We start from the raw sequence: 14,071 nt of genomic DNA, 5'->3' as shown, positions 1-14,071 counted from the left end.
GCATTCATCTCACACTGTCATACACTCAAACATCTCTGACATTTCCTTTCTCTGTTTCTGTGGGACGACAGATGCGTCACACACAGCGAGGGGCGACTTACGTCTCGGGGAACTCCACCGGCTTACACTTGATCTTATTGTGAAGTGCCAGAATGTACTCATCAATAAATGGGCACTGGAGGACACGGAAGAAAAATAGAGGAGAGGGAGGGAAGGTTAGACGGATGAGTGATCAAAATCATCAATCACACAAATGTCACTGCAGTAGCACACTGGCCCGTCCATTGATCTTACTGATAGATAATTCCTCAGTGAAGAATTACTGCTATCATTCTGATTATATCAGTATATGAGCCGACTCACCTTCCCATACACGAAACAGTAGAGAGTCACGCCCATAGCCCACACATCCAGAGCCTGAACAAGACACAACTTCTGTTATACTGATGCAGGAGCTATTGAGATAAATGTCATTTCTTGAAGGGAGAGTTTAATTCTGTTGTCATTTATTTACTATCATGTTGTGCCAAAGCTCTATGACTTTCTTCCTTGGAATGCAAAACAAAATATCTTAAAGAATGGACTAATGTGTACTCAATAAGGGTCAGTTCGAAAACAATAAAATCATTTTACTGCTCAAAGATGCATTAAATTGATCAAAAGTGACAGTAAAGACATTTCTAAAGTTACAAAAAAAAAAAAAAACTATTTCAAATAAATGCTGTTCTTCTGAACTTTCTATTCATCAAAACAACCTGAAAAAATAGTTTCCACAAAAATATTAAGAGGCATACTGTTTTCAACATGGATGCTAATAAAAAAATGTTTCTTAAGCATTAAATCAGCATATTAAAATGACTTCTAAAAGATCATGTGATACTGAAGGCTGGAGTAATGATGCGGAAAATTCAGCATTGCCATTACAGGAATAAATTACATTTTGAAATACTGTATATCAAAATAAAAATAAAAAATTAAGAAACTTCTTTAAAAAAATCTGCTGAACAGTAGCGTAGCTCTTTGACACATTTATGGGAGAATTAGCAATGTCCCATTCATTTAAAAAAAAATAAAAAATTCTATTGAGCCTAATTTTTCAGCCTAAGGTCTGATTGGCCTATCACAACACATACCAGTAAAATCACCACAGACACACATTACCTTTCCACTAAAGCTCTGGCGGTTGTCTGACAGTGTCTCTGGGGCCATGAATGCAGGAGTACCAGCAGTGCTGGAGAGACAGGCATCGTTACCCTCGAATTGGTTACTGACCCCAAAATCAGCGATTTTGACATGCCCGTCATCTCCAAGTAATAAATTAGATGGTTTGATATCCCTGTGAACGATCTTCTGAAAGTGCACTGAGCAAAAAGAGAAAGAATATCAGAGAAGGAATATGATATTTCGAGTATATCATCTAAAAGAATAACAGATAGTTACAGAAGAATAACAATAGTCATTCCAAAAGTTCAATTTACTGATGATTAGCTTAAAATTTCAGAATTGTATTAGACTTCACAAAACAAATATAACGCATTGGTCCTCAAAACTTAGAAATAATATAGTAACTATAGTACTATATAGTAATATAGTAAATACTTCATTTTTTATAATACAAGTATAAAAAAATATTATTATTATTATTATTATTACTAGAGATGGGTGACACCACATGCTGTCAAGGTCAATATCACTAAAACCGATAATTAAAATGTAAAGTTAGAGGATCAAATTATTTTATCCATTTAACATTATATTTAAAAGTCATAATAATACATTTTATAGTCCTGCAAATGATCATTAAACAAAAACACTTTATATATTATTATTATTATTATTATATTATGTGAGGATCAATCTTCTCAATGCAACATCAAAAAGTATTTAAAATTCAAGACTAATCCATCCATGCCTAATTGTGATCAGAAAAAAATTAAACATTAACATACCATGTAATACTAATCCATACTTATACTGTTACTTAATTTTGACCAAAATGTCAGTTTTTTTTTTTAAACTCGAAACAAGTTTAATAAAGCTACTAGGTTGAGCATGGTAAGTAAAGAGGAGGTACAACATCAAGTGTGTCTGACCGCAGGAGGTCTCAGCTTAACTAAGGAAAAGCAGAAAGGATCAAGAAGGACACCCTGTGCACACTGAAGCTGAATTTGATTGGTTAAGAGACGCCTTCTTGACCCAAGTGGTCAATCAAAGATAACCTGCCCACCGCTTATCATCTTTCAGTTATACGCGACAACAAGAGCCATGTCTAAGATGTCTTCAGATGACAAGCATGGTAATGAAAAAAGAAAATCCATTAAGGAACAAAGAGATGTGTTCAAAGCATTAGCAGGTTACTGCATATAATAATTTGATCAAAGTCAGCAAAGCAAGGTGAATGTAACACATAGAGTATGCCACAGCTTATGTTAATTGTCTCTCAAGCAGTTTACATATCATAAAACCCCCAACACACAGATTTTTTAGATAACTATTAATTAATTATATTGACACGGCTCCCTAAGGTAACTAGCATAGTGCTAATGAAATAAACAGGCTATGGACACATACTCTGATTGCAGTCCACAAATTAAAGACACACAAAGGAGTTCATTGTGAACATGGACTGATTTGTAGCGAATCATGCAAATGGTCTGTTGCCATCCAGACGGTTGCCACAGGATTCAAATGAATTGATGAAAGCCGAGTTTCCACTCGAGCAGAACAGACACTTGGCAATCTACTCAGCTTAGCTCATTCTCCTTTTTTGTGCTGCCATCTTATTTAAAGGCTCAATACAATTTAAGCTCAATCAACATATACTGTCGATTAACTAATGATTTTGACTCGTCCCGTGTTTTCTTTTAAAAAGCAAAAATCTAGGTTACAATGACACACTTAAAATAGAAGTGAATAGGGACCATTTTTGAAGGATTTAAAAGCTGAAATGTGAAGTAAAAGCGCTTACATTAATACTTCTGTTAAAACTTTGTATTATTTAAGGTGTACAGCTGTTTAAATGTTATAGTCGTTTTAGGGTTTATCACATTGTGTTGTAACTTTACACTGAAAAGTTTAGTAAGCGATTTAGTTTTTTTACACAAAAGCCATGATAACACACATATTGTTTACATTTTGCTCCTTTGTAAGTGCCTCACTGTAACCCAGATTTTTGCTTTTGGAAATTAGTTTATGTGGTAATCAACATTATGCCACATACTGTTGATTGAGCTTAACTTTTTCAGCACCCATTTTATGTAACTTTAACCATCATTATATAATCTTTATGTTCCAAAATAAAATCTCATGTTTCTTCATTTGACAGATGAGAGAAATAGCACAGACTTGTTTTAATCAAGAAACGATGACCTCCCTCACGCACACATACACGAGCGCACTGCCACATTCGCTCACTTCATTAGCCTAACAGGATGCCATGATGAGTTAGAACAACAAACATAGAGAAGTTCCTTGAGACAGAGCTCTCTTAGGTCTTTATTTTTACTCAAGAAATGATTAATGTCAGCCGCTCATCTGTAGGAGTTTGATTCGCTCTTCTCTCCTGGGATTTATTTAACTTCAGATGCTCTATTACTAAAACCATGTCAAGGTGGTCTCCTTATAAACTGAGGATGGAACACAGTGAGGTCGACCCAGCAACTTGAAAAAGGCTTTTAAAAATAAAGGAAATGACTCACAGTACTCGATGCCCAGAACAATGTCTCTGAAGTAGTGGCGGGCCTGGTCCTCACTGAAGGGACTGTCGCTGGGAACCTCCATCACAGGGCTGGTGACCAATGGAGACACTTTATTGTAAGTTAACTGATAAGGTACAAATAAAAGAGAGTAACTAGCAAGCAAAGATTCATGAAGAGAAATTGTGAATGAAATGATAGGTAGAGAAATAACCTCAAACATTTAGTCTAAGTCACAAAATCATTTTGATACAATATAGTGTCTGAAACATCCTCTTGATGCGATTTCAGCATGAAACCAGCTTGATTAATAACAAATATTTTGATGTAGTTCAAATTTTTTACTTACCTTGCAAAAATGCTCACTGACCCAACCATAAAAATATGATCGATTTTATTTTTAGCAATCTATTTTTATATGCAGCAGAAAAAAAATATTCCTTGTATAAAATATTTAATTTCAAATATTTAATAATAATTACATTTTCAATACAAATGTTCATTACATTGTTCTTTACAAACATTAATAGCTGGAAATAATAAATTAAAACAATTAAATTATAAAGAAAAGGAATCTGGAAAAAGACTGCAAATTAAATGTTACATTCATGATGATTTACCCATTTATTAATTAACTATTTTTGAAACATAAATTAAATAAACAGGTAACTGTTTATTTGTCAATTAGAAACAATATACATGTATTTGCATATTTCTGATATATATATATATATATATATATATATATATATATATATATATATATATGCCACATAATATATTATGGCGTTTTTAAGAATATTATAACTTATTTTTGTTGTTTCGACAAAATCTCATCTACGTTAGTCAGCTAGACAACATAAACTTAGTGACCTTTTTAAATCAGAAGAATCCGAAACAACAGTATAGAACATCACAGAATGGCAAATGTTTTTCTGTCGCGTTCTATTTTTGCCAGCAGACTCTTCTCTGTTCGCAATTTTTTTCAAACTGGTGATTCTGGTGACTCCCCGGAGGTTCGAGCTTTAGCTTTAACCTTTCTCGCTCGTTGTGACAACTAACCTAAGTAGCCTGAGAAACTTTTCTGTATTTACGGATATAACGAGACACACGCGGCGAGTGAGGCATGTATGCGATTTCCCATGAAAACCATCCCGCCAGGTCTAAAATATAAACACTTATAACAGGCTTATACCACAGTGAATACCATAGTAAGACAAAAACATGTTTTTGAAGAAGGATTGATGAGGTATTAACTCATTATTTAAATTTTGTTCATTTTGAACCAAAAAAAAGTTACATAGTGTAAGTTAGCAAGACATTACAACAAGGCCAGATGCTGTGAAACTACATGACTGTGAACAGAGTGGAGGGAATCCTTCAAAACGAACTGTGACTGTGAGATTTACATAAAAACCAATCACACAAACCACTTAGCACAAAACAGGGTCCTCAAAAGGCCATTTCATTCATTACCCACAGGCAGTGAATCACGATTGAGCAGAAAGGCCAAATATATTCAGCCAGGTCTAGTGAAAATAGACCATTCTGTAATTATGCAAAGCAAGTTTTAATCTGCTCTTTTCAAGGCATAAGCCCACAAACACCAGGGATACTGAACAACACATTTCTCTCCAAAACAAAGCCAGGCCACCTGGCAGAAACTCATATTCAACCAAAGTAAAATGTCACATTTGAAAAAAAAAAAAAGAAACGAAAAAAAAAAAAAAAGTCTTATAATAAACTGGAAGACTGCTACCCTTTAAATGAGCTTTTTATGGATTTAGAAACGCAGAGAAAGCAACAGAATAAATGAACAAGTAACAGAAGTAATACAGAAAAGATTAACAATGCAATTTTTTAATATGTAGAGAGAAAAAAGTCTATTCAATGACAAAAAACATAAGAACTGATCTAGAAAAAGACGCGAATAAGAGACTGAGTGAGAAAGTGATAACATAAGTATTTAATTAATTCCTTTGGAACAAGGGAGGAAAACAGGGGGAACTGTAAGTGATAACATAAGACAGGGCAGTTGATGAAGGAGGAATGGAGTGATTAATGGAAGGACAGAGCATGGAAAATAATGTGGTGAAAGTGGACACACAGAATACTCACCCCTTCTGCATCAGCTCAAACACTGCAGAGAGATCAGAACAGGAGAAAGGGAGTCATTAAAGCAAAGTGAGAGTGAAAAGACATTCTGTTATTGACAAATCCATTATTCAGTGCACTTTATGAAATGTAATGTTCACAGTCCTCATATAGCATGTCATAGCCTTATATGACCAGACTTTTTTCCGCATACAAGTATGATATGTGCTTTTATTCGCAGCATTGCTCAGTGGAAGTTTGTAGCAGTCCATCAGCACAAACACCTTATTTTCATTCTTACAGTATGAGTCAGAGGAGACAACTAAATGTGTCACACAGTCTTATGTATGAGACACTTATTCTGCAGAATCTCACGTCAGCCAATTAGGAAGACAGGCAGCACAGTTTGAACTATTTGAAACAGTCTACTTTTCATGAAAAAGTAATGTTTATAATGGTAGACTTCAGGGGGTTCATACTGGCAAATATTTTGCAGCGACAAAACGCCCAGAGTTCATTCATTTTCAATGAGAGTTGGTGATGTGAGACGATATGAGTGACATTGATGTGGCAATGCAGTGAAGCGATGTGATGACTAGCAATGAGAGCAAACAGCTTAATACTACAACCAATGAACACACCTAGAAAACAAAGAGTTAAGCATGCATTATGTGTAAATATGGGGTTCATTTTGATGATTGGAATACTAATACAATACCATTCACAAGTGTCGATTCGGTATGATGCTTTTTATATTTTTGAAAGAAGTCTCTTATGCTCACTAAGGTAGCATTTATTGGACCAAAAATACAGTACAACAGTCGTAGGGTGAAATATGATTCCAATTTAAAATGAATAGAAATTTCAAAAGAACACTATTTAAGTATTAATATATTTAAATAGAAATCTTACTGACCCCAAACCTTTGAACTGTAGTGTAAATACAATTAGTCTAATGGATGTTTTAGAATGACCATGCATAACTTTAATACAATGACAACTGATCAAACATTAGCTACTGTAAAACACCATCATTTGCTGCATCTTTTACACAGAAGTGCCATTTTACCACTAGAATTATATGGCAACAAAAAAGAACATACCCATGTGAAGGTTGTCCTCCGCTGGATCATCCAGCACCTGAAACAGAAATTTTTATTAAAAACACCACTTGCTACATGCACTGTATGATTTCCAGCATTCTTGGGATCCAGGAAACACAGCATATAAGATTTCAACATCAAAAAATAAGGGCATCTACAGCTGCAAACATTACAGAGGAGCTTTGTGGGAAACATACTCTTCAGCAATGTTTTAACAGCTACACTATTACGCAGAGAAAAACATCAGACTGTCCAACACTGCATGAAAGACAACATTTTAGAAGAGTGTGTGTGATTATTGCCTCAGCTCGCTTGGCTATAAAGCTGTGTGTGCAAATACTATATGACGGAAAAAGCATATGTCATTCTATGTCACTGCTTGGAAACGTTCCCTGATACTGGAAAAGCTAGATGCTAAAGCTACACTTAATTTGAAAACAGCCAAGCTACTGGCACAGAGTCGCTACTTTTAGTTTTACTCTGGTGATGAGATTCAATAAGCATCAGGTGCACCTCGTCCTTCACTGTCAGCAGAGCTCCATTTCTGTATTCCTTCTGTATTCTATACTCTTGACTTCAGACTGTACTTGGGCCGGTAGTAGGAGAGGGAGTGTAGGTGGTTCCTCTGGTTCACTTTCTAAGATTCCTTTAAACATTTTTCATGCTCTGTTTCAATTTTCTCTCGCATGCACTCTCTCACCCCTCTTTTCTAATTTTGCTGACGTACGTGGGTGCTGCTGTGATTGAAGAGCACTCAGACGGAACCATAGGGGGAGAGAAGGAAAGGCGCTTTTCTCCTTCAGCATCCCTCCATTCTACCTTCCTGCGATCGATTGCACTCATCTCCACCCTATTCTCAGGACATTACGGGCTGATTTTCATTGTGTTGCTATTATTTTGTCCCCTCTTTGGCACAAATGACATAATGACACATGACTAGGTCGTCTGGGTGTGTTATTGAGTGCTTGGTGCAGAAGTCCATTTTCTTCCAAATTTCATCTCTCTGTGTTTTTATGGTATTTCCCATTTTAACTTGAGGTTTACACCTGACTGCCAGAGACCCAGTGTTAAACAACATTTCTTTCAAGTGGTCGTCAAATAATTAATCATTAATCAAATCATTCATTGGTTTGGAAGGAAGGAAGGAAGGAAGGAAGGAGGAACAGAGAGCAGGCAGGAAGGAAGGAAGGAAGGAAGGAAGGAAGGAAGGAAGGAAGGAAGGAAGGAAGGAAGGAAGGAAGGAAGGATAGTTCAGAGGGATTGTTTGTTTGGTTGTTCTTCTGTTCATTCTTTGAGGAAGGAAGTTTGAAATGACGTTTGTTCAGAAGGAAATAACTTTGCTCAGAAAGAAAACAAGCTCATTAATTCAGAAAATATTAAGAAAGGAAAGGAAATTTGAAAGAGAGTTTAGATGGAAGGACTTCCTTGTTAGTCAAAAAACAGCTTTTATTGAAACCAGGCTCCTCAAACGACTCGTTTCAGATTTTGTCACATTATGATGTAATCATGCGATGAAAGACCGCCTCTGCAGAAGAAAATCAACGCCTACTTCTACATCATTGTATCTTTAGCGCCACCCACCGACTCCAGCATGTCATGTAATAGTAAATACAAGAGAGACACAAACAGGATTACTCCAGCAACAAAACCATAGAGATGCCTCTGAGGATTACAAGACGTTTTGCACTGCCAAGTTGTGCAAAAACTCTTTGTCTTTGCCTTTCTTGTGATTTTAAGATTAAGAAAGCGAGGATGAACTTTAGGGTACATTTACACGACAACGATATGCTTAAAACGGAGAAGTTTTTCCTTTGAGTTTTCCTCGGATAGATGGCACCATTGTCAAAACGATCCCCATTCACACGGATCGGCAAAAACGACTAAAAACGCTGTATTCTGCTGCCAGGCCATTAGATGGTGATGAAACACTTTAGACTGAACATGTAATAGGCATGTGCATGATGTCATCGTTTTCACACATTCGTGTTTTTGTTGTTTACATGGAGACTGTTTTCAAAAGCCTGCGCTATCAGGCACCCAAATGCCATTGTCGTGTAAATGAACAGTGTGAATAGTTGTGATTTGCTGTTCTTTCCTTTGCTTCGGCATTTAAGGGGTTAATATGGGGGAATTCCTGGATACGGAAGAAAGCAGGTAGAGAACAGTGCTTTTGTTATTGTTTTGATCAAAGCCATTCGCTGTAATCCTGAATAAAAGCTTCAGTGAGTGACATAATCTGTTTTGTCATCAGTAAGACATTACAACACGTTTCATTTCATTTAAAACATGACACTGCATTTGACAGTGTATACGTTTTTCTCTTTAACGCAAAGGATAGCCTACAAGAACAAAAGTGCGACAAACGATAGTACATTCATTTATAATTCCGTTTACATGAAACACCGCAAGTTATCATTTGTCAACTATAACTGTGGTAACTCCAAGTACTTACACTTCATTTGCCACAACCAAGACTTATAAAACAGGATGAAAAAATAAAAAAATAAAAAGATAATATATTATGATGTTTTGTGATGTAAAAATCTTGAGAACTCAGATGATTAGCACAAGATCATTAACAGTGGATTATATGAATGAATGGATTTGTTCGTAATCCTTACCTCAACCAGTTTAACAATGTTGAGGTGGTCCAGTTTTTTCAGGATGGCTATCTCCTGGTAAACTCTCTCCAGAGGACCAAGCACCTTGGGCTGCTCCCCCTGGGCTGCTTTAGGACCTCGGGGAGGAGGGCGGCCTGCACAGCGAGAGAATGATTAAGAATAAAAGGAACTTAGGATGCTGCTAGGATTCCTCAGACTACTTCAACATCTGCCCCAAAGAACAACATCTGCTGTGCTTAACATCTGCATACATATGGTTTCATATTAAAACTTAATTTAAATGCCATACATACGAGGGAAACCATACTGTTTCATCAGCTTCTTCTTAGATACCACTTTCATTGCCTGCAAAACAAAGACACCGATGCAATGAGACAAATAGACAATCTTGCAAAGACTATATAGATATCCGAACTATTATACACAGAGGTCTTCTCAAACATAGCTTATTTCCATTTGCCTGAGCCTATAAAGTGGGTGACATAACTGACTTTTTTCCATTTACACACTAATCAAACAGCTTTCACAGAGTTCAATCAACTGCAGTTTTCTCGTTTGCTTCTGGCCTTGATGGGACACTCAAAATTCCCCTCACAGCAGTGTTTCTGTGCAAGTGATTGCTAAAGTGAATGTAGAAATTTGGTCACAAACAGTGAGTGACAGAATAAGAAGCACGCATATTGTTTTTTTCTCGAGAGAAAAAAAAAAGGTTGAGCAACATTCAACCGCTGATGCTTGGATCAGATGTCTTTGTACGGAATTGAAACGTTAATCAAATAAATTGCTTTTGGCACACAGAACTGGGCTTTTAAAACATGTACTTCCTGGGAAACACATACTGAGTCATCTGTGTAATTTTTATAATGGAAGATGTCCATTATAGAAGAATTGTGCACCTGTGTCTTGTCTACTTTTCAACTGGGCTTCTAGCACCTGCAGAAAACATGAGGTTTTGTAATGAGTGAGTGCCTGACAATTTCAAAATTCATCCTTGAGTTTCTCATGACACACTTTCACATATTGTCATGGAAAGAATTAAATGCTATAAAATCCAATGTCTCAGAATAATAAATCACACAGCAACAATAAAAAGGCCCCATTCATCTTAAAACTGAAAGCATGCACAACTTCTGACACGAGTCAATAACAGTCAGCAACAGGAAAAAGTCTCAAGGACAGCTGGAGGAGATATCTACATCTGTATTGCTGAAGAGTTTAAATAAATCAGTTCAAAAAGAGTGAAGGGGAAAACATGAATGTTTTATGAACATGCCCGAGGTGAGGACGATGAAACAAAATTGCTCGTTAGAATTCAGCAGAGATGTAAAGAACTGAAGCGTCCGAATATAAATGACTGGGAAACGATGAGATGAATCAGCAAGCAACCCTGCTGATAGGTGAAAAATAAATATACTAAAATGTATTTGAAATACATTTATTTTATGCTAAGTATACTACAAATACATTACATATTTAATACCCTGCAATTGTATTTTTTAGTACACTAAACTGATATACTTAAAGTCTGCTAAATGGAACAACTAATTTTGTACTTAATGCACTTAAGTTGTCTGAGGTCCAACTAAAGATAAACTTAAGTACTGTATATTTGATTGTGCTAAAGTGGAACTATTGCAAGTATACTTTAGGTACTGATATTACACAGAGATCATACTATCCTTACTAATAGTGATATTAAACACATTATAAGGCTTAATATTAAGAAATGTGCATTGTGCAAAGTACTCCAAATAAAGTTTAATTATATTTATATCAGTATGTCTCAAGCGATATGTCAGTAAATATGTTAATGGATTTGTAGTATACTTAGTATGAAATAAATGTATTTTAAATACATTTTGGTATAGGTTTTTTTTTTCCACAAGGGAAGCAATACCTAAATAAAGTTTGTTACAGGTGGTGATGGAACTGTATTTATTGTGTACTATGAAAAATACAGTGGTACACAAGTGAAAATGCCACCATATATATATTTAATTTATTTATTTATTTGTTTATAATTGATACATACACACACACTATCATTCAAAGGTTTCGGGTTGGTAAGATTTTTAAAAATGTTTTTGAAGTCGTCGCTTACGCTCAATAAATCTGTATTTATTTGTTAAAACATTCAGTACATACAGTAAAAACAGTAATATTGTGAATTATTATTACAACTTAATAATTTTATTATTTTAATATATTTTAAAATATAATTTATTCTTTTCTTTTTAAAATATAATTTATTTATTCTCGAATCTACCTTTTCTGTCAAAGATACTAGAAAAGGCGGTATCCTCACAACTGTGTTCCTTTCTTGAAAGAAATGATATCTGCGAGGATTTTCAGTCCGGATTTAGACTGTACCATAGTACCGAGACAGCTCTCGTTAGAGTCACAAATGATTTGCTCTTATCATCCGATCGTGGTTGTATCTCTCTATTAGTGTTACTTGATCTTAGTGCTGCATTTGACACCATTGACCACAACATTCTTTTAAATAGACTAGAAAACTATGTTGGCATTAGTGGAAATGCACTAGCATGGTTTAAATCATACTTATCTGACCGTTATCAGTTTGTAGCAGTAAATTAAGAGATGTCTCATCGATCACAAGTTCAGTATGGCGTACCACAAGGCTCAGTACTAGGACCGTTGCTGTTCACTCTGTACATGCTACCATTAGGAGATATCATTAGGAAACATGGAATTAGCTTCCACTGTTATGCCGACGATACTCAGCTCTATATTTCTTCAAAACCTAACGAAACTTACCAATTCACAAAATTAACGGAATGCATAGCTGATATAAAAAATTGGATGACTCGTAATTTCCTACTTCTAAATTCTAAAAAAACAGAGATTCTAATTATTGGACAAAAAACGTCCTCACGTAATAACCTAGAATACTGTCTAACACTTGATGGCTGCTCTGTTAAGTCTTCGTCGTCGGTTAGGAACCTGGGTGTGCTCTTTGATACCGATCTTTCATTTGAAAGTCACATGTCTAGTATATGTAAAACCACATTTTTCTTAAAAATAACGCCATATGCTCTCATTGACAAATGCGGAACAATTCATGACCTCAAGGCTAGATTATTGTAATGCTCTTGTGGGTGGTTGCCCTGCACGCTTAATAAACAAACTACAGCTAGTTCAAAATGCAGCAGCTCGAGTTCTTACCAGAACCAGGAAGTATGACCATATTAGCCCAGTTCTGTCAACACTGCATTGGCTGCCTATTAAACATCATATACATTTTAAAATATTGCTGATTACTTACAAAGCACTAAATGGTTTAGCTCCGCAGTACTTGAGCGAACTCTTAACGCATTATAGTCCTTCACGTCTATTGCGATCTCAAAATTCCGGCCAGTTGATAATACCTAGAATATAAAAATCGACTGCTGGCGGTAGATCCTTTTCCTATTTAGCACCTAAACTTTGGGACAGTCTTCCTAACATTGTACGGGAAGAAGACACACTCTGTCAGTTTCGGAAAATTAGTTTCGCATACCTACCCCGAAGTGATAAAATAAAATAAAATTCTGTATCAAAATTTATAAGGAAAGACCAGGACTTTGTTTATGCTTGGTTTGTAGGGAATTACAAACCTGCGCACGCATATTCAAACGCACATAACTATAGAACCCATTCTAAATGCGCATGTGAACGCCATCAGCGTTTATCACAGGTTTGCATTTAAAGTCTGTGTAGAGAGAATGGTGTCATCTTAGCGGCCCCTAATTTAATAACAAATGATCGTTGCGACGGAAGCGAATCAATCAAAACTAACTTTAGCTGGAAAATAACTTTATTAAAGAACCGCTATAAAGCCAAAACAATCTCTGTTACCTTAAATTATACGTTTATCACTGTAAAGCTGCTTTGAAACAATCTACATTGTTAAAAGCGCTATATAAATGAAGATGACTTGACTTGACTTGACTTTTGATGGCAAAGCTAAATGTTCAACAGTCATTACTCCAGTCACATGATCCTTCAGAAATAATTCTAATATGCTGTTTAAGTTTCTTGAATACTTTAATATTTCTTGAAACTTAAACACAAGCATGAGAAAGACTGAAAGCGTGGAGCAGGAGAAAACACATCGAGTTAAGAATTAGTTTTAATTTCAAGATTCATTCAACCGGTAAAGAAAAAAGAGAATGTGTGGAAATTGTAAGGTCGGTAATACCCTGCTCATAAGTTTCTAAGGTCAAAGTTTCTAAGGCTCTAGTTTCTAAGGCTCTACTCTGCCTTTATGAAGGGATTTGATCTTTGTCCTCTTCTCATCCTTGCTGTTATATATCCAAACAGCATGAATTAATGAATGTAACTGTAAGAATGAATGTATCTCGCTTTCAGACACACTGTCTATTATGACAGATGACTATGAGGAGGACAAGAAAATAATCAGACGTGATCAGTAGACCTGCAAAAAGATCACACCTAATACCAAATAAGATTCCCTTTATGCTGATACATGATGTAATGCTGGATTCATGCATTTCAATTCCAGTATGTGCATGCTTCGGAAAAAAACAAGACACCC

General features: G+C 35.7%; 1 protein-coding gene across 8 annotated transcripts in view; it reads right to left on the bottom strand.

Annotated features, from left to right (window-relative positions):
- camkk1a (calcium/calmodulin-dependent protein kinase kinase 1, alpha a) overlaps positions 1-14,071 on the bottom strand; it is an 81,794-nt gene that overhangs the window by 12,966 nt on the left and 54,757 nt on the right. For all 8 annotated transcript variants that reach the window (XM_084114430.1, XM_084114426.1, XM_084114428.1 and 5 more), the window contains 8 exons: positions 9,807-9,858; positions 9,514-9,647; positions 6,893-6,929; positions 5,814-5,835; positions 3,699-3,787; positions 1,162-1,361; positions 364-417; positions 102-175 (listed from right to left, as the gene is read on the bottom strand). In XM_084114430.1, the coding sequence (XP_083970556.1) occupies positions 102-175; positions 364-417; positions 1,162-1,361; positions 3,699-3,787; positions 5,814-5,835; positions 6,893-6,929; positions 9,514-9,647; positions 9,807-9,858 (662 nt within the window). The remainder of the gene's footprint in view (positions 1-101; positions 176-363; positions 418-1,161; positions 1,362-3,698; positions 3,788-5,813; positions 5,836-6,892; positions 6,930-9,513; positions 9,648-9,806; positions 9,859-14,071) is intronic.

This window comes from Abramis brama (genome assembly GCF_963993115.1).
Source record: "Abramis brama genome assembly, chromosome: 5".
In the NCBI taxonomy this organism is placed as follows: domain Eukaryota; kingdom Metazoa; phylum Chordata; class Actinopteri; order Cypriniformes; family Leuciscidae; genus Abramis; species Abramis brama.
This window is presented reverse-complemented; position numbering and strand designations above follow the sequence as displayed.